This window comes from Lutzomyia longipalpis, chromosome 1 (genome assembly GCF_024334085.1).
Source record: "Lutzomyia longipalpis isolate SR_M1_2022 chromosome 1, ASM2433408v1".
Classification (NCBI taxonomy): domain Eukaryota; kingdom Metazoa; phylum Arthropoda; class Insecta; order Diptera; family Psychodidae; genus Lutzomyia; species Lutzomyia longipalpis.
Window position 1 is genome coordinate 33441337 of NC_074707.1, and position 25097 is coordinate 33466433.

The 25097-nt window shown below is 34.5% G+C and overlaps 2 protein-coding genes across 10 annotated transcripts in view; one reads left to right on the forward strand and one right to left on the reverse strand.

Moving 5' to 3' along the window:
* Nucleotides 1-25097, reverse strand: part of LOC129786050 (putative fatty acyl-CoA reductase CG5065) — an 824046-nt gene that overhangs the window by 589430 nt on the left and 209519 nt on the right. The window lies entirely within an intron of this gene.
* On the forward strand, nucleotides 4304-21492 carry LOC129785966 (methylcytosine dioxygenase TET). Of its 9 annotated transcripts, none has more exons than XM_055820671.1 (7): nucleotides 7248-7496; nucleotides 7709-7945; nucleotides 8015-8592; nucleotides 10585-11142; nucleotides 12149-12351; nucleotides 14429-15646; nucleotides 19245-21492. In XM_055820671.1, the coding sequence occupies exons 1-7, from the start codon at nucleotides 7493-7495 to the stop codon at nucleotides 19402-19404; spliced, it is 2958 nt and encodes a 985-aa protein (XP_055676646.1). In that variant the 5' UTR covers nucleotides 7248-7492; the 3' UTR covers nucleotides 19405-21492. The 9 variants fall into 9 exon arrangements, with proteins under 9 accessions (XP_055676644.1, XP_055676645.1, XP_055676642.1 ...); XM_055820674.1 differs by having other exon boundaries at nucleotides 7262-7496; nucleotides 15158-15646; XM_055820669.1 differs by lacking the exon at nucleotides 7248-7496 and adding an exon at nucleotides 4304-4812 and having other exon boundaries at nucleotides 7709-8592.

Here is a 25097-nt window from a genome sequence, read left to right on the forward strand (position 1 = left end):
AAATCATAAATTATTGCAATTTATTCAATTTACCCGGCTGGCAATAAAATTACCTCTCATTTACTTGGGACCCAGGTAAATTTTACTACCTAATTTTTAAGGGAAAAGGTTACGTCGTAAACTTTACAGTAGGACCAGTAGGTATATAATATGAGTGTTGTAAAATTTAGAAAAAAAAATTTAGGCTAAAAAAATTTTCAGCTCATAAATTATGTTATTGTATATTTTTTCTCAACATGTATGTACGTACATAATATACATACGTTGTTGATTAATTAACGCTATATACTTAATTTGGATAAAATATAAACATGACCCACCCCTGCTCCATCTATCAGTCACCCCCTGAGTGCAAAGTTTATTTTAAAAATGAAAAAAAAAATGTGAGTTTGCACTTAATCGGGGCCTGATTGTTTGATTTATCTGCCGAGTAAATACGTAGTAAATTGTGCTATTATTGATTTTTTACTTTGCTTTAGTAGCTCGCATATAAATGAATTCTGTAAGTATATAGAAATTATTTATTTTCCATTTTATTTATTAAAAAAAAAAAGGAAATCAAAAGAAAAACAATATGGAAATGTGATGAGCTCTTTGGGGAGTTTGTTTACAAAAAGCACATGATAATTGTTTTAACTGCTAATAGGGGGCTAAAAAGTAATTTTAGGGAAAACAAACTTTTGCGGTGAATTCGAGCCCTTTTGAAAACGATATATACATACATATATACATAAAATACATTTTGGACCAAAATGCGATAGAAGCGATATAAAGAGAGAGAAATTGGAGCATTTCGTTTTAATGTATTTTCTCTGTTGGGAGGGAGTATTACATCGTCGTCACACAAGCAAACCCCCGCTCCGAGACCCGAAACCCTAGCAAGCTGTGTGAATGCACGGAGCCTCTAACGAGACTATCGCACTCTCCCGTGCGCTTCGTGCCCATTCTCCGACCGCGTTGTTAAAGTAACTGACGAAAAGTTAACTTTATATTTCACAAGCTTTTCGAGAGAATTCTCACAATCTCCACACATAAATTGCAATTTTCCTTAGAGAGCCTTATATAAAAGTTACCACGATATCCGTTATATGTACAATACCTACATTTATCATTTTTTGCTTAATTACAACGCAGAGAATATAAGTATCATACATACATTGTATATAATTTTGGATACTCGGTGTATATAGCGAAACAGAATGAAGCAATTTATTTTGATACTGAAAGCGATGGAGAAGATATTTTTTGATTTACAGTTAAAAATATAATGTTCGCTGTATGCCTATATACATGAGGGTTTATATACATAATACGAAAAAAAATGAAGAGCAATATAGAAGAGAGAAAATTCGATGTTACACATACACTTTGCTTTTAATGGTATGTTTTATCGATTTCATGTTTTATTTTAGAGGAACATGTTCTCAAGCGCAAAAACCACTGCATATGTAGCTTGTATACGTACACATGCATTCAACAAATACATACGAAGAGTTTTCGTGCTTAGATACCGTAGAACTCTATATATATCTATGTACATATATAATTCATGTAGTCTCGTACATAGTAACAGGAAGAAGTATTATCTCCTACAATTTCGCAAATTATAGCTTAATTCAATGCTTCGAAAAGAGCTCGGTGGGTATCAAATTAATCTTCATCTGAACACCATTGTCCCATGTGCAACCCCCAACTCTGATCAAGTATTGTTTTTATAGCATTGTGCTGGCTATGTTGGAATTGTAAAGCAGTATTACATTGCACAGTGATGCCCCGCGCAACGTAACAACAAAATAAACTGATTTATTATTTCTTAATTATATTGGGAAACTTAAATGAGTAATTTTGTTTATCTCTTGAAATCTGTCTTAAAATCTGTTTTTTTAAGAAGACATTGTAGATTAATTTAAAATTCGAGTTGGGTCACGGGAGCCAGAAAAATCCTATGCAGTATGCAATAGTCCTAGGTAATTATTCTCATCCTGTTTTGTAGGGAAATTCAATTATTGAAACAAGAAAAGGTCGTAAGTTTGTTCAACGCCTAAACAGACTTACGACCTTTTCTTGTTTCGTCCTGATTATTACGGATTGAATATTTTTGAGAAATAATTGCAAGAATGAGTGCCAAAATCAATGAGCAATGACTTAATTTCACTCTATTTAATCCTGATGGAAGAATACTTATAAACAGAATAAGAAATTCAGAATTTCATCCCACATATATGTAATTTACTCATCAAATAAGCTATACAGAGCTGACAAATTTGATATACATACATAGTTTAAGTTGACCAGGCCTACTAAAAAGAAAGAAAATTGGCTAGCTCAAGCGAGAGCTGTGTGCCACTTAGGCAACCCAGAGGGCGAGTCACCGAACGACCCCTAGCGGACCCCAACAATATTTATTACATTTATTTTTTGGTATCTATTTTCAATTCTTTCAGTTGTCGTTCAACGTATTTTGATTTATTATTCTCTATAGGTAACGCAAACATTTAACGCCTAAATTTTCGAGAATATAAAGCGTGCTCATTTAAAGTTTGGCCCAATATAACGATATTCGATTTTCCATTCAAGAACTGTGATTGAAAGAAATTCATCTAAAATTATTCGTAGAATGAAACATTTTATGCCGGGGAGTTACTGTTGTACATGTCATGGTAGTAAAGAGAGATGAAAAGAGCTTGGCAATCAGGGAGCGCCAAAGCGGGATATGGAGCAAGGGAGAGACTGAGAGAAAGAGAGACTTGGTAGTAATTTGGCACAGATTTTATTACAACGCTTAAATTTTACGATTTTCGCATATCTTTCAATATTCCGAACATAATGAGAAAGCTCTTAAGTAGAAGACGAAATATCTTTCTGGAGAACTCTAAAACAAAATAAAATTCATAAATCCCTAAAATGAACTTTGATCCTAAAAAGAGATAAGAACAAAAAAAAAAATAAAAACTTTTCCAAGCAAAAAAAGTAGGGTAGGGTCATTTGTATTGTGAACGTACATATGTACATATACATAATGTTGTCCTTGTATTGATGATCATTTTACACTTTTGCATGGTATATGTACGACATGCTTAACCTCGAATTGTGTTTTTTTACTTCTTTCTCCCTCAAAAGAGAGAGCATAACTCTGTCATCGTTTTTCTTGAGGCTACACAAGCGGGCCCCGATTAAGTGCAATCTCACAGTATGTATGTAGGTTTTATATGTAACTATATAGATATATAATTCGGAGAACAACGAATGAAGCAATGAAGCTATAGAAAATGTTAAAGCCTAAGCTGCCTCTCCTCGAAAATAACCTTGGAGATTTTTTTACTTATAGAATATTTGTCATCATTTTGTATCTTTTTTCCCACCTTATTTTTTTTTCAAATGACACTTAATTTTTCTTGAGAATTTCAAAGATGTGGCCTTTATTAAAAGAATAAAAAAGTCAATGAACATTGGAAAATTTGGGGTGTGTAGTTGAAGTATCCACTGTATGAGCGAGAATCTCACACACAAGAAGAAAATAAATTGCAATATACGATGAAAATTGAAATATTCACTGTGGAAAAAAAAACAGCAGGCCCCAGTTTAGTGCAGAAATTCGTTTTGGGGCGATAGACTGAGGAGGGAAGAGGAGAGAAAATTGTGTGCGCGAGTTAATTTCACCGACTCCGCTGAGTTTGGTAATTTATTGAAAAATCCATAACGCTTCATTTATCATTTTTATTTATTTTTTTTCATGTTGGGTACATAGCAATTTCATGGGAAATAATTGCAAACTTTCTGCAGAAAATACAATATCTATGCAGATGAGGTAAATTCCCTAATGCTGTGTATTGCAATGCATTGAAATATTGACGCATGTTAAATTTCGCGAAAGATACAGAGAAATATAAGAAGTATTGACGTGTGAGAAAAAAATAAAAAAAAACTTCACGAAATTTGGTAGTCTCCTGCGAGGCCACACACAATGTCTCAACCATTGCGTAGCTTTTTTTTCGCTGCTAATACTGCCCGCCGATTGGCTGACCCGCCACAGCCATTTTGATTGTCACGTATATGTACACAGTGGATCTCTGTAAGTGGCGTAGATTGCAGCGGTGTGTGTGTGTGCGGTATGTATTGTGAAATGGCAAAGCATCTGAAGCAGCGTGCAGCATGAAAGAAGAGAGCGGCACTGGAGGAAGCACGGGGGATGGTGTGGGGGGAGCGGAGAGAGGTGATTCACATACGAACACTACATCTCACGCATACACCGCCAAACGGGGCGACATACATACGAGAGTGACTCACATCGGAGCCAGAGGAAAATGGGAATGTGGTGAAGTAAAGCAGGGCCTTCGGGCCTCGACGAGACTACATTTTGTGTGTGGTTGGGGATATTTCCTTCGGAGCTGCTGCTGTCTATTTGAATTCGGAGGCTATCAAATACGGTTCTCTTGGTGAAATTTTCTCGTCGCAAGAAGTATTTTTGTGGGTGGTACAAGGGGAATTGCATTTGTGCACCAAAAAGTACCAAAAGTTTCACCACGGAAGGTGTGAGTGTGAGTTTTTTTCACCAAAAATCGCGGTGAAATCCACGAAAAGGGTGCAAAAGTGGTGCAAGTTGCGTGAAAAAAATTTCGAAAAATAAGAAAAATTCTTTCGAAATTTTTGTGTGTTTCCCATTGGTGGTGTATTTATGCTAAAATAATGACATTGGCTACTGCAAAACAACAAATCAATAGACAAAATTAATGGAATTCATCCCAAATTTATGTTGGTGGGATTAAAAAACGCGAAATCTGAAGAGCTGGACTTGAGTTCCTTCAGAAACAGGTCAGCAAAAATGCATTTTCTCCTTTTTCCCCCCCTAGAAAAATACATTTTTTTCACTTAAAAGTTCACCTATGTATTTGAGAATTCTCACACGAAAGGGGGCCCTGCCCGAGACAAAAGCCACACACTCTGGTGCTAGTAAACTCGCGGTAGAAAATGGTTGGAGGTTGATGAAAAATATAGAGAAAAAACCCTAATATTTGTGAGCTTACAGTAGACAATTAATGTGAATGCTTTTGTGGTTTCGATACTTGTAAGATTTTTATCTCCATATCCTGTATTGTAATTTTCAAATTCAATGTTTTCAAGCATCTTGTGTTTGGAAAAAAAAGAAAAAGTTCATTGAAATCATAGTGAGACTACCGCGAATATTTCACTGGGCGTCCACTTTCAACACTGTGGCACTGCAATCGTTTCATAAAAAACACTGCTGTACATATTTATTGATTCCTTAGTGTTTTTCTTTTATTAAATTTGCAATTAATAATAAACTTTTCTTCGACAGCTACGATTTGCAGTGTAAGAAATAGTTTTAATACTTCATCGGAATTGCGACGTCGTGCAAGAGACATTCCAAACATTCCAAAATAATGAATGGGGAAGACAACGCCGATATTATCAGAAACCTATTGTAATTGGCATTCACTTGTTTTTATAACACCTTCGTGCAGAGCCTGAAGATGTTGATAAATTTGCCGAAACGTTGCAACTAGCGAATAATCATAGTTAACACTTGAAGGATCGAGGTTTCTACCCTCAACTTTTACCTTAATTTTCTCTCAAAAAGAAAACATTTTTCTAAATCGACGTGCCCGAAGATTATGAACCATATTCCTATCTTTTAACATTGAACCTTAAGATTAAACAGATTTCATTTTATGACGATTTATGTAAATCAAAAGGGCCACGACGGCCAAGAAAGTCCACGAAGGGTTAAGTTTGATTCGACAACTGATCCAAACAAATTTTTTGCTTGTAACTCAAAGTTGCAAAGCAAACACGTTTATTGTGTTTTTATGAATTTTTAGTAATTTAATTATTTCTTAAACACGCTAATACGATGACAAAATTGCGTAGATTAGACCAAAGAAAATTTTTCCGTGCGAAAACATCGGTGCAACTACAGTGTATAAAAACGTGATAAACAGCTCAATTGAGCGTGAAAGGGTTAACGAATGCTATAAAATGTTGATCTTTGTAATATTACCACCATGGGCGTTTATGGAAATTGAGGGCGCTGATAGTGAAAGTGTCAAGGTGACAGTTCTTCAATGTAAAATCATTAGATCTTAAGACAGAAAAGTGCTAGAATTTCCCGGACCACTAAGGGCTATGCTTCAACGTAAACAAAATATGTATATTTTTCACAGTTCAGTGTTTACTACGGGATCCATAATATTTGATGTTTTCCCGGGATTTACTGTATATGTCGCTATAAATTTCATTCCAAGTGTCTGCATGAACATTATTTATTTATTTAATTTTAAATAATAAATCTTACGCAAATTGCATATTTATTTTATGCCGGCAATGCATGGATATAATGAATTTTGATTGCATGTAGTTCTATATAGAGAATTTAGATATTAGAAGTTCTTTTTGTATCTCTAAACAAGTTGAAGGGTGAATGTACCAGCTAAAGGGTGAAAGTAATATTTTTAAATTTATTTTCCCCCACAGCGTGTGGTGAATTTATATTTCATATTATATTTTATTGATATGTATATAGATGCGTAGTGTTTAGAATAAAAACGTATATTTTGTAGTTAATAAGAAGTAATGCGAGGTTACCCTTTTCAAGCCGGGGTTGCTATTTTATTTATATCATTGTGATAATTATATTTTATATCATTTTTAGCATCTTAAAAAAATAAGTAAGTACATTTTCCATGTGATTTTTCTGTAGAACTCATATCGATTTATATGGTTCTTTAGAAAGTTCTAGAAAATATGTTTATATATAAAATTCTTTCAGGATGTTTTATCATAAAGAGTAATATGAGAATAATTGGGAAATTATTTTAGAATGCAATTCATGAGGGATATTGATATATTTCTATTTCTAACGATAAATGAAAATGATAAATGTTTCATAAAATGAAGTAAATTGGATCAAAAAGAAATATCTTTTCGCTTTGAAAAATTAAAAAAAAGTATTTTAATCCCATAATGACAGTTTCCAGGTAATTTTTTTCAAATCCTGTGTTTATACAACATAATTACATAGGGTGTAATCCCTCAATGGGAATTCCAATAAGAACAAATCTCTTGTGCTTTAAACATTAGAATACCTGCGATTCCAATAAGAACCAATAGGAATCGAGTTATTTTAAGTTTTCTTTCTCCAAAAAAAAATTTAGTAAATACTCATCGTAATTATGAATCAACCTTAAAAAATTAAAATTTAATAATAAAAAAAGTCTCAGAGTCTGTAAATATGTTCAGCAGTGTACAAAATTGCCATTTGGACGTTTACTAGCAAACCAAAATTGACAAATATACCGTTCTTGTCGCATTTAGAGAGATTGAGTTTAGGAGACGGATTAGAAAAGATAGCTAATCGGCGATTGATAGAGGAAAAGGGTAGAGGTGATACTTGAGAGGTTGAAGAAGTAAGAAAAGCCCGCCAGAGGGGAGAAATCTAATTTAACAAGAGAGTGTGTTGTTTTCCATCCATTCAATGTGTGAGTGTGCACATAAACTCCTTTATGTACTGTATAATGCTATATATTTCATTTTTTATGATCGCTTAGCCAGAGAGAGAGCGAGCGAGCGAGAGAGGGAATGATGGAGGAATTGTTATAATGAAGAAAAATATGAAATTGCCTTTTGGATGAACTATATATGTTGTATGTTATGTATATAATTTTTCATTGAACTTTTGATGTAATTCCAGCAGCAGCAACAACAACGACAACTCAAATGTCCATGCCGTCAACATCGTCTGTAGCAGGAGGCCCGCCAGATACCAACCGACAGCTTTTTAGCGTAAAGCAAGAGAGACACGACGAAGCGGAGATTTTGGAGTTGGCTGCCAAAATGATGGAGAGTCACAAGGCGCAAATGACCAAAGCGGCACAACAGCAGGCAATGCAACAGCAAATGCGTTCTGTGAATGTGATCAATAGCACAGGTCAGACGAATATATTAAATTATTTCCCAAGAAAAACCTCACAGCAAGGATCGTCGTCATTACAAGCAGCTGGAACAAGTGCTTCGATTGTACCGACGACCACACCAGCGGCAGCGTCAGCGGTGACGGCAACGAATGGTGGTACGTACAACGGGAAACAACCAAATGGTGAGACAACATCGAGCTCTGCAAGTCCCGACGGCAGCACCGAGAAGAAGCCATGCGATGAGGAGAGTCAAAAGGGTCACTTTGGATGGCATACATTCAATAAATCCATCTACATCCCCTATATCCTGAGATCCGGGGAAAAGTACTGCGCTGTGCGTATTGTGGAGAGTAAACTTCTCAATAAATACTTGAACTACCTCCACCATGATATCTACAGTTGCACATGCGTTCGCAGTTACTACATTACCGAAGCCGAGGGGAGGCTCCTCAATGAGATTAATCATAAGCACAGTGAATCACATTTTGGGCGAGAAATGTTCACTGTAAAGGATTTAGTTGTTCGCCTATCTGACGTGAGCAAATTCTGGACATTCCTTGATGTTTGCTACAAGAAACTCCTTATGGGAAACAATGGGCAGGGGCAGTCCGAGAAATGTGGATTTATTAGGATTAACAAAGAATCTGTAGTTCCTTATACCGTAAGTAACTTTTTTTTCTTTTTTAAAACATTTTTTTAAAAGCTTTTCTTTTTTGTAAAAGAAAAAGTACTGGTTTGGTTGAGAAAGAAAAAAAACTACCGCGAGTCTTTAAATTTAATACAATTATCTTGCTTGACATTAAATGTGAATGAAATTAGAAAGGTTGTTCTAGAAAAAAAATAGAGAGAATATAATGAGTTCATATTGAAGCTTTTTTTTCTACTTACAACACGTGATTCTGGCGAGAAAATATATTTTGTAACATTCTTATTTGTTACATAAAATTGTAAAAAAAATCACAAAAAGGGGGTAGATTCTGATAAAAATCTTTTCTTTTTCAATATGTAAGATTTTGACAGATGAAGTTTTTAAATCTTTCTGTTGTCGTTCTATAAAAGAAAAACAAAGAATTTATTGTTTTAGAAAACAGTCAGAAAAAACTTTAAAGAACCCTGAAGAAGTAATTAGTTGGTGTTCCACTTCGTGGCCAACACCAAGTATTGTAATCGTCGGAAAAGCCGACCACCTCAGATCGGGCTCAAACTTGGTATGAGCTCGTTTCAGACAACCCACATTCCAAAAATGGTGGTAGAAAAATTTTGATCCGGCCGGCCTGCCGTCCGGGACTCTAAACTTTGCCTTATAGCTCGAGAACGGTAACAGATAGAGACTTCCGGTTTGAAGTTTTTTATAGAAATGTGGGTGTAAAATTTCATTTTTTCGCATTTTTAAAATCCAAGATGGCCGCCGTCCGCCATTTTGAAACACCGCCAACTACTTCCCTTATAGCTAGAGGTCTGAAATTTTAGTATGTTGTAGAGCTCAGTGAGACGATTTCATCGACAATTCATACTTGAAAATCGGTCAAGCGGTTTAGCAAATATGGCGGCCTAAAGCAAAAAGTGTTTTTTCAATATAACTCGAGAACGGCTTGACCGATTTTGACCATCTTGGTATCAAATGAAAGGTATTGCGAAGCCCTACAACTGTCTAGAACATTTCAAGTTTCAAAAACATCCGCAAGAGGCGCTAAATTCAAAAACAAAAATTGCCTAACTTTAAGGGGAAATATCTCGGAATCCCCATTAGGCAAATCTTTTAAATTTTGATATGTTGTAGCCTGACTCATTATCTTTCACCAGTTCGAAAATGAAGAAAATCTATATCGCCGTTTAGAAGATATAGCCATTTGAAAAATTCTTGCATTTGAAAAGTTCTAAGAGCCATATCTCCTGAACTACTTGTCCGATTTTGCTCAACTTGGTATCAAATTAAAGGTTTTGCAAAACTCTACAGCTTTCTAGAACATCAGAAACCTCTAGAACTATTCCTTCAGGATAAAAAATGCCAAAAACTGTTTTGGTGAAACAAAAATCCGCCATTTTGTGTTCTAGTGGTGACCTTGAAATTTATCGAAATATATGTCAGATTATAGCTTATTTCAATAGCTTTCCATAACTAGTCAAGAAATTTCTGTAGGTCTTATAGAACTTCAGATATGAGCATTTTTATCTTTCATATTGATGAATTTTATAAAAAATCAACTTTGCCTACTAATTCTGCTCACAAATAGTATTACAACGTATAAACAAACTTCTATACGTTGTGGGACACCAACTCTTATAACTGGACGCGTTATGATTGACTTTTCCTTGAAAATTCCATTTTAAGAAAGAAATAAACTACCAAAATCTTACAAGATTTATCCCAGAATACCAAAAATCTTATATCTGACGAATTATAAGGAAAGAAAAGAAAAGATTTGTATCAGAATCTCCCCCAAGAATCCACTTTTTTGTGAAGAAAATGTAATTTTTAAAAGAAATCTTCTGACCAACCCAGTTTACTATGTAGTTGAGTAATGTGGGTGTTTTGCACAGAACCACCCACACCTCGCGTATTCATTTCCGCGAGTAAAAGCTTATACTTTTTATTACTTTGAATTTTATGTGCATTGATTTAATGTCTTTTCCTTCTACTTTTTTTTTAAAGGTTCGTGATGGACAAAAGTTTGTTCCATTGTTCTACTTTGAGGGCGAAACGGAGAATTTGAAGTTGAAAGCTGACAATTTGTCCGGCTGGGATTTGTCCTATTTGAAATTTTGCTGCAAAGTCCAAGGGATACGCAATGAGTTGTTTGCCAGTGATAAGGTTGCAGTAATAAGTTTGACTGATATCAAAAGTTACTTTCCACCTGGAACGCAATTTGAGGACTACTGGCCAAATAAGGTGGTGGACACACAATTACTGGTGCAAAAGTCAAATGCCAACAGTTCCGTACATTGGACACGACAACCTACAGCTCCACCACCGAAACCAACATCCAGCACCCAGTCAAAGGCAGCACCGACAAGGAAGCAAGCAACGGCTGTCTCCTATGGTAATGCTGCCATGTCACAGGTTAATATGCAACAGCGACTGCCTGGGCAAATGGGAAGCACAAATACACCCGTTGTGTCCAATGTGTGGTCCAACTTGACAAGTGTCTCAGGTCTCAATTTGACTCCTGGGCAGCAGGAGCATGTTCTAAGGATGGCTCAAGTTGCACAAGTAAGTATTTTCTTATGAACATTTGTTGTCTTCAAGGGGTTGTTTATCTGTGGAATATTTAATTATTTTGCTGAATCACGACGATTCATCCGAATCTTGACGAATAGTCTGAATTTCCTAGATGAATAATCCGAATTTCAACAAAAAATCTAAATTTTGTCGGAAAATCTGAATCTCGACAAATAATTCGATACTTCTTTTCGAATAATCGAAATCTTTTTAAAGAAAAAATCGAATCCTAACGAATAATCAGAATCTTGACGAATAATCCGAGTTTCGACGAATAATTCGATTATTCTTAACGAATAATCTAAATCTTAAAGAAAAATCCGAATCTCAAGGAATAAGCTGAACTTCGACGAATAATTCTATTCTTCTTTACGAATAATCTAAGTCTTCTTGACGAAAAATCCGAATTTTGACAATTTAAATCCCCAAATCTCGACGAATAATCTAAGTCTTGACGAACAATCCGAGTTTCGATGAATAATTCGATTCTCTTTGACGAACAATCCGAATTTCAACGAAAAATCCGAATTTTGACAATTCAAATCTCCAAATCTCGACGAATAATCTAAGTCTTGACGAACAATCCGATGAATAATTCGATTCTTCTTGCCGGACAATCCGAATCTCAACGAATAATCTGAACCTTGACGAACAATTCTATTCTTCTTTACGAATAATCTCAGTCTTGTTGACGAACAATCCGAATCTCGACGAATAATCCGAATCTTGACGAACCATCCGAGTTTCGACGAATAATTCGATTCTTCTTGACGAACAATTCGAATTTCAACGAAAACTCTGAATTTTGACAATTTAAATCCCCAAATCTTGACGAAGAATCTAAATCTTAACGAATAATTCAATTCTATTTGACGAATAATCCAAAGATTTTCATTCAGATAAACACCACTTGGTTGTTTTTTTTTAAACATTGATTACTACCCCGGAATTTTCTTGTTTTTCTCCTTTTTTTCCTCGTTTGCTGCCACCAAAAAAGCAGGCTCAATCCCAACGAGCTTACCCAACGACAAGATCTCAAGTACAGAATATTATGCAACGTCAGCCCTACAATGTGAACTTCCCACCCGTGGCGGCTGCTGCGGCAGCAATGTCTGCAATGACTGGTCTCTCTTCTAGCTCTAATCAGGTGCCCCCACCTCTCATACGAGGTGCGCAGCAAGCACCCACTAGTCATCACATGTAAGTGTCATTTTCCATTTTACTACCTCAAATAGTTTCTTTTTTTCTTTAAACTTAAGTTTATCACATAAAATTAGTTTTTTGCATGTTCTTATTATCTCTCAAATAGTAATTGTAGCAATTAGAGATTAGATTTGACTACCACAGCCTTGTGAATATATTTATCTCTTCAATACTGCAAGAAGTTTTTCAATAAAAAATGAAACTTTTTAAATAAAAATTCTGAATAAAAAATAAACTGATAAAAATACTTTCTTTCTAATTCAATTTGTGCATTTTGAAATTTTTATTTTTATATGACAAGTTTGCTTCATTGGAAATGCAAATGATAAAAAAAATCTCTTTCTTTCAGTTGAATTTTAGGAAGAGAACTATCAAGATTTCTTAGACATTTTAATGCTATGTACATTAGAAGAACGTAGAATATGCTTGACCTTGTGTTTAATTCAAAAGAGGTCAAATGTATTAGGACTGAAAATAAATTTCTGCAGACTTTCTAAATTTGAAAGAAAATCCCACAAAATACTTTTTTTTGCAGAGATTTTATTTCTATTTTGGTCTGACCCTTTGATAACCAAATGTGCCTTTTATATGGACCAAATGCTCAATGTGAAGAACATTAACTAGACATTGGGGAAGGTTTGAGTTGATTTTGAAGCATTTGTCAGCCTTATTTGATCCAAATTTCAATTTATTCAAAACTTTTTGGGCTTTTCAGACTTTCCTTGAATTGAAGGATAATGGAATTATTAGTTTTGATTTTTTTTTAAATAAATATTTACAAACATCGAAACATTGCAATGTTCTATTAAAAAAATATCTTTTTTTTATTAATTGTTTTTCAAGATAATTTTCTCTTCTAAAATTGTACATAATGCTGCATGTAGAAGTTTATTTCTTTTGGGTTCCCAATATTCTTTTTTTTTTAAATATTAAATGTACATATTTTAAATAAAATTATATATTTTAAACCCTCTTTATCAAAGGAAATCCAAAAGGCAGTAATTTTATTATAATGAACATAAAATGTAATATAAAATGTATCTAACAATGCGGTTCTAATCTCACAATGCGTTTAACATCATAATTCTCATAATTTGGAAGCATTTATTAATCGAAATTGGGTTATAAGATATCGGGTGTCCCTAATCAAACGCATTTTTGTAGTAATTTAAAGAAAAGGATGAAATTCTTTAACATCTTTCTCGTCTTTTTCTTTGAATTTAAAAAAAAGCGTAATGAAAAGCTTTTATTTATGAATTTTTATATGGTGGACTTTTAAAGGAGTTTATTCATTTTATGGCTCTTATTGAACAGGAATGATAAAAAGGAAAAAAAAAGACGCAGGTTTCCTGCCCACGCTCCCGGAAGGAGTTTCGTGCTCCTAATTTTCTTCTTTGTCCCATTTTCGAAAAGAAAAATTTTGAAAGTATATTTAATTCTAATAATAGCTTAGAAAACTCGGAATAATACAAGACATGCATAAACCACGCCTCATCTAATTTTATTTTTATGCTTGAAGCATATGCATCACGATGCTTAAAGAAAAATATTGTGTATGCTTTATACAAATAAGAAAAGTTTACCGACTTTTTGACAAATAAAGTTATCGTTTCGAAAGCTTATATCTACTCGGTCCGTTCCTCAGTTTTTCCATCGGATTTGTATCCCTCAAATATTTTGTATGGGTCTTAAAATTGAATATAACTCCTTTCATAAATATTTTTATACATTCATATGACCAGTAATTAAGGATAAACTGCAAAAATGCGTTAATTTTGGGATCCCCGATAAACAAAAAAGAATTAAATGGTTTTTATTGGACTATATAGTTTTTCTTTAACATTCCCTGATTTAAGAATTATGGATTCATTTGTAGCTTTAAAAAAAAATTATCAAAATATCTATAGACATTATAGACATAAATTAAGTTAGATTTGGTTTTTTTTTTTGTTTAAATTTCTTTTGAAAAGTAATGTAAAATAGTAATAAATTTAAGTTATTTTATAATTTATTATTTTATAAAATGATGTTAGCGTTTATAGCATAAACATAGAACGCATTGTAATGTTTCTAGGTCTAGTTGTGTTACTGGTCCACCATCATTACGCTCTAGTAATAGTCTGACGATAAATCCTGTTGCCACTCCTTCCCACCTATTGCCTCCTCCACCACCTTACAGTGCATCCAGTAATCACCTCCACGAATATCTGCTGGCAAATGTTTCGTTGGCATCATCACCAAAAAACAACCACTACGCAAGTGGTGGTAGTAACAAAACTACGTACAGTACATCCAATTACAATAACAACAACACCGATTATCTCTTGAATAACAACATTTTGAATGCGATATATTCAAAGACAGCTGTAACGTCAATAGCAAATCATCCGGTTGGCTCACCGGCCCGTGCATCGCCAAATCAAAGCCATAGCGTATCGTCGAGTGGTCAGCCGAAGCAGCCGCCGCCACCGCTAATACCAATGCCCAATACAAGTGCTAGTGATGCATTTAGTGCAATACGGGACACATTGCAGCAATTGCGAAGCTTAAAATCACTCACCACGACATTCTTGCCACAGAATATTCCCATTCCCGATCCCTATGGTAGCCCGTCACCATCCTCTCATGCTGCCGGTACCACATCGCCATTTTCCCTCCATCCACTATCCATGGTGCCGGCAGCACAGAGTCCTGTGGATATCAAACCACAACCACCAACCTTTTCTCCATCCCTCGCAAACAGACAAACGAAAAGCGTAACTATGTCAGCAACGGATGTAATCGATCTGTCTTCCCCTCCAAGGTCGGCCGCCAGTTTACTCCATCATCAACAGCAGCAGCAGCAACAGCACCACCATCAGCAGCACCACCAGCAGCAGCAGCAGCTGCAACAGCAGCAACAGATACTTCAGCAGCAACGTGGTCAACAAATACTGACCAATGGGCGATGCAATACAAATGCACAGAATTTAATGCATGGCGCCCCATCGGCTGCGAGTGCTGCTGCCCAAGTGGCGGCTATGCAGCAACATCAAAGGCAATCATCGGTGGATGCGTCACGCCTCTCGGCGATACCCGAGATGGTGTCGCACAATGGCAATGTGCCCTACAAAATGCAAAAGGCACAAATTGATGGGTGCACGGTGCCGTGTATCAATATGAAGGCATACACGTACACTGATTTGCTCATGACGCTTGCCGATCTCAAAGATATTTTCTTTCCACACATGACACTCGAGAACTGCCGAAAGGTACTCGATGTCCTCAATGTGGAGTTGTACAAAGGAAACAGGTTAGTTCTTTTTTTATTTCTTTTAATACTTTTCATTCATATGTAGACCCAAAACGTGAATAATTTTATTTTCCTAAATTTTTACCTCATTTTATTGTTTTTCCAAGTTAGAAATGCGTTAAAGTTACGTAAATTAGGCCAAAGAAGACGTTCTGACTGAAAATGTTTTCTGAGAACATTCTTATTCGTATGTTTCACGTAGACACTAAAGGGTTAACTTGTATGCCATTTCAGTTTTGAAAGACCTGTTAGAAATCTACATAAAAATTTATCTTGAGAAAAATATGCTCCCTGAAACATTCATTGACTAAAATTTTTTTTGAATTTTTTTTGTGGGAAGACAAGCTGTTTATTTTTATATAACTTTAAATAAAATAAAATAAGACATTTATATGCACATAAATGATAAAGAAATGGTTAAATGTTGTACTTTACTTTGTACACAAAAAATTAAAGTGTTGCTCAGTATTAAATTTCTCGTAAATGAACAATTAATTGTGATAAAAAATCTACAAATTATATGGTTTATATTTAAAATACTCTTAATGATTTTTTTTATTATCATTTCTTCTTATTAAAATGAACTGAAAATGTTTTAAGCTACAGGGACCTTGAAAAGTCAATCATAACGCGTCCAGTTATTAGAGTTGGTATACCACAACGCGGATGGGTCAGTCTATGCGTTGTAATTTAATTTGTGAGTAGTATTAGTAGGCAAAGTCGATTTTTTTGTAATTTGGCAATTTGACAGATTAAAATGCTTATATCTTAAGTTCTAATAGACCTACAGAAATGTCTTGACTAGTTCTGGAAAGGTATTGAAACAAGCTATAATCTGACATATATTTCGATACATTTCAAGGTCACCTCCAGAACACGAAATTGCGGATTTTTGTTTGACCAAAACAGTTTTTTGGACTTTTTGTCCTCAAGGAATGGTTTTAGAGGTTTCTGATGTTCCAGAAAGTTATAGAAAATTGCAAAACCTTTAATTTGATACCAAATTGAGCAAAATCGGACAATCCGTTCAAGAGATATGACTTTTAGAACTTTTCAAATTCAAGAATTTTTCAAATGGCTATATCTTCTAAACGGTGACATAGAATTTCTTCATTTTTGGACTGATGAAAGATATTGAGTCAGGCTACAACATATCAAAATTTAAAGGAAAACGATAACAGATGTTGGGAGATATAGCCCCTTAAAGTTAGGCAATTTTTGTTTTTGTTTTTAGCGCCTCTTGCGGATGTTTTTGAAACTTGAAATGTTCTAGACAGTTGTAGGGCTTCTCAATACCTTTCATTTGATACCAAGATGGTCAAAATCGGTCAAGCCGTTCTCGAGTTATATCGAAAAAACACTTTTTGCTTTAGGCCGCCATATTTGCTAAACCGCTTGACCGATTTTCAAGTATGATTTGTTGATGAAAACATCTCACTGAGCTCTACAACATACTAAAATTTCAGACCTCTAGCTTTAAGGGAACTGGTCGACGGTATTTCAAAATGGCGGACGGCGGCCATCTTGGATTTTGAAAATGCGAAAAAATGAAATTTTACACCCACATTTCTATAGAAAACTTCAAACCGGAAGTCTCTGTCTGTTACTGTTCTCGAGTTATAAGCCAAAGTTTGGCGCACCGGCCGGCAGGCCGGCAGGCCGGCCGGATCAAAAATTTTCCACCACCATTTTCGTAATGTGGGATGTCTAAAACGTGCTCATACCAAGTTTGAGCCTGATCTGAGGTGGTCGGTTTTTCCGATGATTACAATACTTGGTATGCCACGATTGTGGTATACCAACTAATAAATAAAATATTACAGTGTGTTTTTCTGGTAAAATTATGACAAACCTTGATATCAATTTATGCATTTTAATTGATGTAAAAAAGTTCAGTAAAATTTTGCAAATATAGAGAAACCAGGAAATTAGGTCATAATTTAATCAGTTAATAACTTTTGATGGGATTGAGATATCTGAAAATTTCTTCCAACAAAAGAAGTCTAAACTTAGAAAGTTTTATCACGATTTTAATTCAAGACGATATCTTACGTACAAAAGGAGTTTATTCATTTTGAGGCTATCGTTAAATCGTTGAAAATAAGTTGAAATCGAACACGGAAAATTCCGTAAAGGATCATTGAATGAACAAGGATTTTTTCTTTTGGAATATAGGAAAGATTTGCTGATAAAACTGTAAACCACGCCTACTATTCAGTTTATGCATAGCCTACTATTCAGTTTATGCATAGAGCATATGCCTTATTACAATTTATCTTTTAATTTTCAGTCCAGGAGCAAGATGTTTTGATTTAAAATTGTCTATAAAATCGCAAATTTATAAATCTTAGTCCAGGTGTTAAAATACGTTATAAACGAAGCACAAAAGCATATGCTTCATGCAATAAACGAAAAATAAGACAATAGATGCGTGGCTTATACGTTTTTAAAATATTTTTTAGGAGTATTTCCTTCTGATTTAATTTGCTCTTTCAATAATGCGCTGAAAGTTTCAAAATTATCGAATACTTCTATTCTATTCCTTTATTAATCAGAAATGAATAAAAATTGAGCAAAATTCCCAGCTGAAACATGCGATAAAAATGATAGAATTGTATGTTCCATGGCTAATTCTAAGTTATTATTGTAATTAAATACAGTGTAGGTGATAATTACTTGACCACGAACTGTACTTGAGGCCTTTTCTATTGATTTTATACTTTCAAAATGTTCAAAATTCAATTTTATGAGGGTAAAATACATATTATTTTCATTTGAATTTCAAAAACTTATGAAATACAGGGTGGCCAGGAAATTAGGTCATGATTTTAGCCGCGAATAACTTTTGACTGGATTGAGATATCTAAAAACTTCAACCACCAAATGGTGCGTAAACTCAAAAAGTTTTATTTGCTTTATATTTCAAGTCGATATCTTAAAAATTAGAGCCGCTAGAGCAAAAAACGTGAAAAGAAGCGTTTTGTCGATGAAAAATATACTGCTTTTCATGTCAAATTAACGCTGAATTGCCCATGATGACATTATCTGCTTTAACTCAAAAATATTCTTAAAATGTTTGAATATTGGGTCGCATAAAGTCTGGAAAGGCTTCTTTTATTCAAATTTAGTCAAATATTCAATTGTTTAATGATCTTTAGAATTTTTTAATGGATTTTGAGAAAATCAACAGACATGAAATCCAGAATATTTCATCGTTTTCCATACAAATGGTAACTTTTACATTTTTTGCTCTAGCGGTTACAATTTTTAAGATATCGACTGGAAATAAAAAGCAAATAAAACTTTTTGAGTTTACGCATCTTTTGGCGGCAGAAGTTTCCGGAAATCTCAATCCAATGAAAAGTTATTCGCGGTTAAAATCATGCCCTAATTTCCTGGCCACCCTGTAGATAGCCTTCTACACGGAAGTTTTTGCATAAAATATTCTATTTAAAGTCCTTTCGAGATTAATCAACGGAAAATATGTATAGTTCATTGAATATTAGGTGTACTTGCAGAGAGAAATTCAATCTAGGGATGTAATATAGAGCGAGTGCATTGAGCTAATGTTTATTTTGGTTGATGTTTGCTTGCGCAGGAGTCAATTGAAGGTGTTCCAGGAGTATGGGCATCATGGCATGGAGAATATGGCCCTGGTACTGGTGCAGGATATCATCAATTTCATGCCACAGCTCAAGTACATGGTACGGAGTCAGACACAGGAGCAGCCTGCACACAAGCGGGCGAGGATCAGCTAGGAAACGGGGTGGGGGGTAACACGAAGCCCCCAGAATGCAATTGTTTCCGGGGAAAATCACACAAATATCACAAGTAGCAAAGACAATAATGCAGATGCAAATGGAAGCAGCAGCAGCGGTAGTAGCGGCGTAACTGGCGCTGGTAGCAATCGTACTGCAAGTGAAGGTGGTGAGAGCACTTGGAGGAATATCCTTTCGGACTTTTCGACACAGTATCCGAGTGTGAGGACAAGTTTGGCACTGGAGACAGCTGAGAAGGCACACAATCTTGCACAGTTGGCCCAATTTCCATCACCACCAGTCCCACCGAGTAACTATCACCATCACCATCATCATCACGATGGTGGGAAGAAGCTCTACTCGGCTTGTCGGTACCAAAATGACAAACTCGACTACTACTCACCGTCGGCCCTTGCTGTTGCGGCCGGATACAATGCCATGAGCTACGGGAATACGGAAACAGTTGCAACGTCCGTGAACAGAAATTCATCGTACATTCCACCACCGTCACCATTTTCAACACTCAATGAGCATCACCATCAGCAGATGCAGCAGCATCAGCAGAGTGCAATCTATGCGGCGGCTGTTGCCGCTGCAGCGTCCCATTTCCCAACGGGGGCGTCTAGTGGTGCATCCGGTGGTGGCGCTGCTGGCAGTGCAAATGCTGCCGGGAGCAATTCCTACCATTTACAAGTGCCAAATGTGGCTGGTTCTGTTCACGACACTGGGGCTGCACGATCATGTGCACTGCCATCGCCCACAATTTACCCCCCAACACCCCCACCGTCGGCGCCATGGGTTCATCCATGGTTCGTGGGTGATTCATTTTAACTCAATTCAATCGAGTGAGAGTATTTTTATTAAAAAAAAAAGATTTTTTTCTGTATAAAAAAAACATGCTTAAAATTGAAATTTTTGCAAATCCAACTGAAAAAACATTTTAACGCAAAAAAATCGCTGTGTAAATTACATTATAGGATATCTCATTTAGTAATATAAACATAGAAATACATTGATGATGGAAAAAATCATGATAATTTTTCTAGGATTATTACTTCTCAATGTATTATAAGTTAAACAAGGTAAATTATTATTATTATTAATTATTAAATTATTAGTAAAGCGAAAGAGGAAAATCAAAGGACTGAATTTATTTAAAAAAGAAAAATAAAAAAAGAAATGTTTTTACTTACTCTTAGAAGAAGAAAAAAAAGACTATACTAGAAAGGAAGAATAAAAAAAAAAGAATTTATGGTCACATTTTCAATTAATTGAAACATCTCTCTTTCCGGAAATGTATATTATTTCATAAAAAAAAATTTTACTTTTCCCATTGAAAAAAAAAGGAATAATAATTTCAAAAATGATTTTTATACATTAGAAAATAAAAAAAAGAAAAATTATATGGAATAGCATTCAATTAAATTGATGCAGTGAGTATAAATTTATATTTAATTATGAATTCCAATGAAAGAAAAAAAAAGAAAACATTGATAAAATGAGAATAGAGACGTACATTGAAACTAAAAGCAAGAAATTTTCAAAAGAAAGAAAACTTAGTAATTCACGTAGAATAATAAAAATTTTATCTTTTATTTTCATTATTAAGTTTTGTGTTTTTTTTTTTTGTAGAGATACAAAAGTGAAATTCGCGTGGAATTATTTCTACAAGCAGAAAAGATATTAATACACAAAAAAATGAAGATGAAAAAACTATGTATTTGTCTGTAAGAATAGAAGAAAAATCAGAACATTTTACTTCTAAAAAAATGCTTTGAAAAAGTAAAATAAAAAGAAAATATATAAAGAAATGTTTGATGGAGAAAAATAAGGGAAAAAGTAAACCAAAAGCAAACTAATAAAAGAACGAATACGTCAAGATGAATTTGTTGATCATTACATAATAAAACTTGTAGAAGAGGAAATAAAGGCAATCTTCGTATTTGATGTTACCGTAAAAGAAAAATTTGTCATAAAAGGACAAGAAGAAAAATATCAGTGACAGAAAAAGTTAATAAAAAAAACTCAATTTACAAATTGAATGTAAATGAAAATAAATGAAAGAGAAAAAAATACCGACCTATTAAATGTTTTTCATTGACTTCCCCGAAAAAAAAGCGGATATTGGCAAAAACATTTTGTCCACAGCACGTGTTATGCAAAATTATGAGAATGATCTAAATGAATGGTTCAACGAATTAATGGATAATGCTTAAGTTTTTCCGGTGAGAAGTTTTTGCTCTACTACGAACATTCAAATATAGGTGAACGGGTAGAGCGATGAGCAAAATTTAGAATTTTACCGGGTATGAGGTAAAGTGAGAGAGATAGGGGAGACCGGGGTTAAAAAAGTCACTTAAGGGTTTAGAAAAAGTTTTTGATGCTTTAGGATAAATCCTTCCGATTGCGTCAGCCAAGGGACGGTAGGTCAACCCAGGGTAGGTAAGGGGTTTAGAAAAAGCTCAAAATTTCATATTTCCCAAATAAATAAAGCGAAATGTATAGCTCATTTCTTTAGGAAATTTACTGCCCTACAACTCTTTCTCAGATCATTTTGTTCTATCTAGCTAGGAAATATGATATTTTAAGCTTTTTCCAAACCCTTAAGTGACTTTATTAGCCCCGGTCTCCCCTAAGCGTTGAGCCCCACACTGGGTTACAAGAGAATAAAGCGGTTGCGGGAATAACAGGTGTAAGTATCAATCAAGACTTCTGGAGATAAATAAATTTAAATATGGATTTAAATATGATCGAAAAATTAAAAATGTACTGGTAAGCTGACCAAGCTTACAAGAGCTGTGTTTCTTTCAGTGTACCAATTTTGTGAGAGCAAACTAGAACGCGAATCAACTTAAATACGCGCAAAGTCGGGAAAAGTTGAAAAGTCATACCCTAAGAAATCTTTAGAAGGCCATATCTCGAGAACGGATCCATAGATTTTCATAATTTTTTTTTTGTTTGAAAGGTCTTGAAGTCAGCTATAACATATCGAAAAATGAAAAAAATTTATGTCGCCATTTTCGAAAAATTCGAGTTCGAAATTTTCGAAAACTTTGTTTTTGACTTTAACGCCTCTTGCGGTCATTTTTCGAAGTTGCAATGTTCTAGACATTTGTAGGGTTTCTCGAAACCTTTCATTTGCGCTTGAGTTGATCAAGATCGGACTTGTAGAACCCGAGATATGACATGCCAACTTTGGAAGGCAATATCTCGCGAACGGCGACATAGATTTTCTTCATTTTTGGCATGGAGCTAGATAATATAGTCAGCTATAACATATCAAAAAATGAAGAAAATCGATAATGGCGTTTTCGAGATATTCATCGAAAACTAATCGAAAATTTTGTTTTTGATTTTTGGCCCCCTAGCGGTCACTTTTGAAACTTCGGATGTTCTAGAGAGTTGTAGGGTTTGTTGAGATCTTTCATTTGACCCCGGGTTGATCAAAATCGGTCAAGCCGTTTTCGAGTTACGGTCGATTTTCGATGAAAAATTGTGGCGGCCATATTGACTAAACGGCTTGACCGATTTTCGAAAATGAGGCATCGTTGGAAAGCTCTTGATGGCCCCTACAACGTATCAAAATTTCAGATTTTTAGCTATTACAGGGGCTGAGATATAGCGAAAACAAAATTTTGAGGTTATCCAAAATGGCGGACGCGGGGGTGGGGGGTAAAATTTGACATCATAATCGGACGTCTTCCAGTCGACTTTTAAACTTTGCCGTTTACCGCAAGTCTCTATCTATTACCGTTCTCTTGCAATTTAGGGTTGAACCACGGCGGACGGACGGCCGGACGGACGGCCGGACGGCCGGAAAAAAAATTTTTTGGCGCATACGTTTTTTGGAATGTGGGGACCCTAATTCGTGCTCATCCCAAGTTTGAGCCCGATCTGACGACTTTCGATTTTGCTCGGTACACAAAAGCTGTGTCTGAAAGAAACACAGCTAAAATATCTCTGAAAAAAAGGTAATTACTATATGCATCCCGAAAGCCCCCTACTACTCATACTTATCAGAGGATATCATGGAGCAGGATATAGATTTCTATACAGAAGTTCTGAGCCAAAATATTGTTAATGGTTTATTGGGAAGGTAGAAGGCATGACAAGAAAAACAGGAATTAACCCTTTAAGGACCATTGGGTCACTAACCCAAACGAGAAACATTTTATTTAGGCACTCGATTGACTCGAATTTAATTACTTTCTAATTTAAAAATACGTTAAGTTTACGTATCTGTGTTTCAGATAAACGTTAAAGGGTTAAAAAAAACAATTGCAGTACCTAAGGAAAGTTTGGATCTTGATGAGAAATTATTTCGAAGGCTTTTACTTTGTATTTTAACCCTTTACCGTGGTGAGAAAGAAAATTTAAAGGGTGTTATCTATTGCATTCAAATTATTTGATTTTGACAATTTGTACAATTCTAACGATTGCTACGTAACATTTTTCAGTGCTTGACATTTCTTTTCTATAATGTTTAATGTTTCTTTTCAAACGTTTGAACATTTAATTTTTAACGTTTGACATTGTCTGACGTTTTGTTTCTAACGCTAATCGATACTTTTTTTTTACGTTTGACGTTTATTAATGCTTGACATATTTTTTCCAGGTTTTGACATTTCAGTTTAAATTATTTGAAAAATCCCTTTTTGATTTTTTTAAAATGTAAACCAAACAGCCTTCCTAGCTACGCTACTGACCCTTTGAGGATCGTGAGTAGTCCTTTGGGTTGAAAGTAGTAAAAATTAATTTTTGATCTTTAATTAAGATTTTGGCGAAAATCTTAATTTTAAATTTTTCGGTTTTCTTCTTTTTCTCATGTGGTTAAAAAATATTTATTATGACTGAATTTAAGGCAGATTTTATTATATTTGTTAAACTTTAAAAATTTTCCTTTAATTCATTAGCCAAAATCCATTAAATTCGCTATTATTTCAGATATTGACCTTGTAATCTTTTTCCTGCTACCTGCAGCTATTAAATGTTTTTTACATCTGAAAATTTATCCTATTCACCCCATTTTATGATATTATTTGTGCATCACGGAACATTAATTAAGCTTTTTGAGCAAATTTTGCTTTTTTTGTTGTTTTTTCAAGGTTCCAGGCATTATTTAATCGGAAATAGAAGCAAGGATGTGAAAATACGGAAAATAAATTTAAAATTACAATGTTTGGTTGTTTCTAAGTAAATCCAAAATGAAGGGTAAAAGAGAAAATTTAAGTGATAAGGATAGTTATTAAAATGTTATAAAGATTTGATAAACTAAACAAACTATTCTATAATTTCCCGTGAATAATAAAATAATTTATATCAGCCATAAATCTCTTTAGTTCCGCTGTATTTAAAAATCCCGTGAAAATTTTAAGATTGAAAATTTTTATTAGAATGTAACAATTTCTTTTCATTGAGAGCTTATTAACTACATAGATACATATGTACAGTTTTAGGTAAAGATAATCAGGAAAAGGTGTGTTAAAATTCACGAACACGTCTAATAAGCCAAATCTCATCAGCACGTGGGTAATATTTCATGCAAAGACAACGAGCAATATATTGTTTTGAACCATGAAAGCAAGTAATCTCACCAATAAAAGCCTGCCTATATAGATTTTTATGGCGGACGAGGGAGCAGAAATTACAAATGTACTCCATTGTGCAATAAAAGATGGTAATGATAGAAATTC

Coding starts and splice junctions, on each gene's coding strand:
- LOC129785966 (XM_055820666.1), top strand. Junction 11,143..12,148: donor GGATGGCTCAAGTTGCACAA/GTAAGTATTTTC, acceptor CCACCAAAAAAG/CAGGCTCAATCCCAACGAGC. Junction 12,352..14,428: donor GCACCCACTAGTCATCACAT/GTAAGTGTCATT, acceptor TAATGTTTCTAG/GTCTAGTTGTGTTACTGGTC.